This window comes from Microtus ochrogaster, unplaced genomic scaffold, assembly GCF_000317375.1.
Source record: "Microtus ochrogaster isolate Prairie Vole_2 unplaced genomic scaffold, MicOch1.0 UNK209, whole genome shotgun sequence".
Classification (NCBI taxonomy): Eukaryota; Metazoa; Chordata; class Mammalia; order Rodentia; family Cricetidae; genus Microtus; species Microtus ochrogaster.
The window spans coordinates 131,466-131,942 of NW_004949307.1; the positions used below are offsets into that span (position 1 = coordinate 131,466).

Genomic DNA, 477 nt, shown 5'->3' on the forward strand with positions numbered 1-477 from the left:
AGAATAAATTTTATTTAAATTATTTTTCAGAATAAATTTTATTTTATTATTTGAGAATAAATTTTATTTTATTTTGAGAATAAACTGTATTTTATTGCGCTTTCCCTCCCGCAGGTGGTCGGCTCCTCCATGCCGCTCCTCGGTGACCACCAGGACGAGGACAAGCAGCTCATCGCGGAGCTGGTGGTGGAGAAGATGGCGCAGGCTCTGCCTCGGCAGCGGCAGCCGCGGGAGGCCCACGGCCAGGTCAGGGCCCTGCTGATATTATTTATCCATTTATTATGCGTGCAATATTCTGATTTTTTATGTTATGTGTGCAATATTCTAATTTTTATATTTATTTATTATTTGTGCAATATTCTAATTTTTATATTTATTTATTTATTACGTGTGCAATGTTCTAATTTTTTATGTTTATTTATTGTGTGTGCAATATTCTGATTTTTATATTTATTTGTTTTTTATGTGTGCAATATT

The 477-nt window shown here is 34.6% G+C and overlaps 1 protein-coding gene across 1 annotated transcript in view; it reads left to right on the plus strand.

The window, feature by feature from the left end:
- LOC102002085 (synapsin-1) overlaps nt 1–285 on the plus strand; it is a gene marked incomplete at its 3' end in the record, with an annotated part of 41,520 nt that extends 41,235 nt beyond the window's left edge. Inside the window, exon 8 of the mRNA XM_005372155.2 lies at nt 115–285. Coding sequence (XP_005372212.2) covers nt 115–285 — 171 coding nt within the window. The remainder of the gene's footprint in view (nt 1–114) is intronic.
- Nucleotides 286–477: the final 192 nt, after the last annotated feature.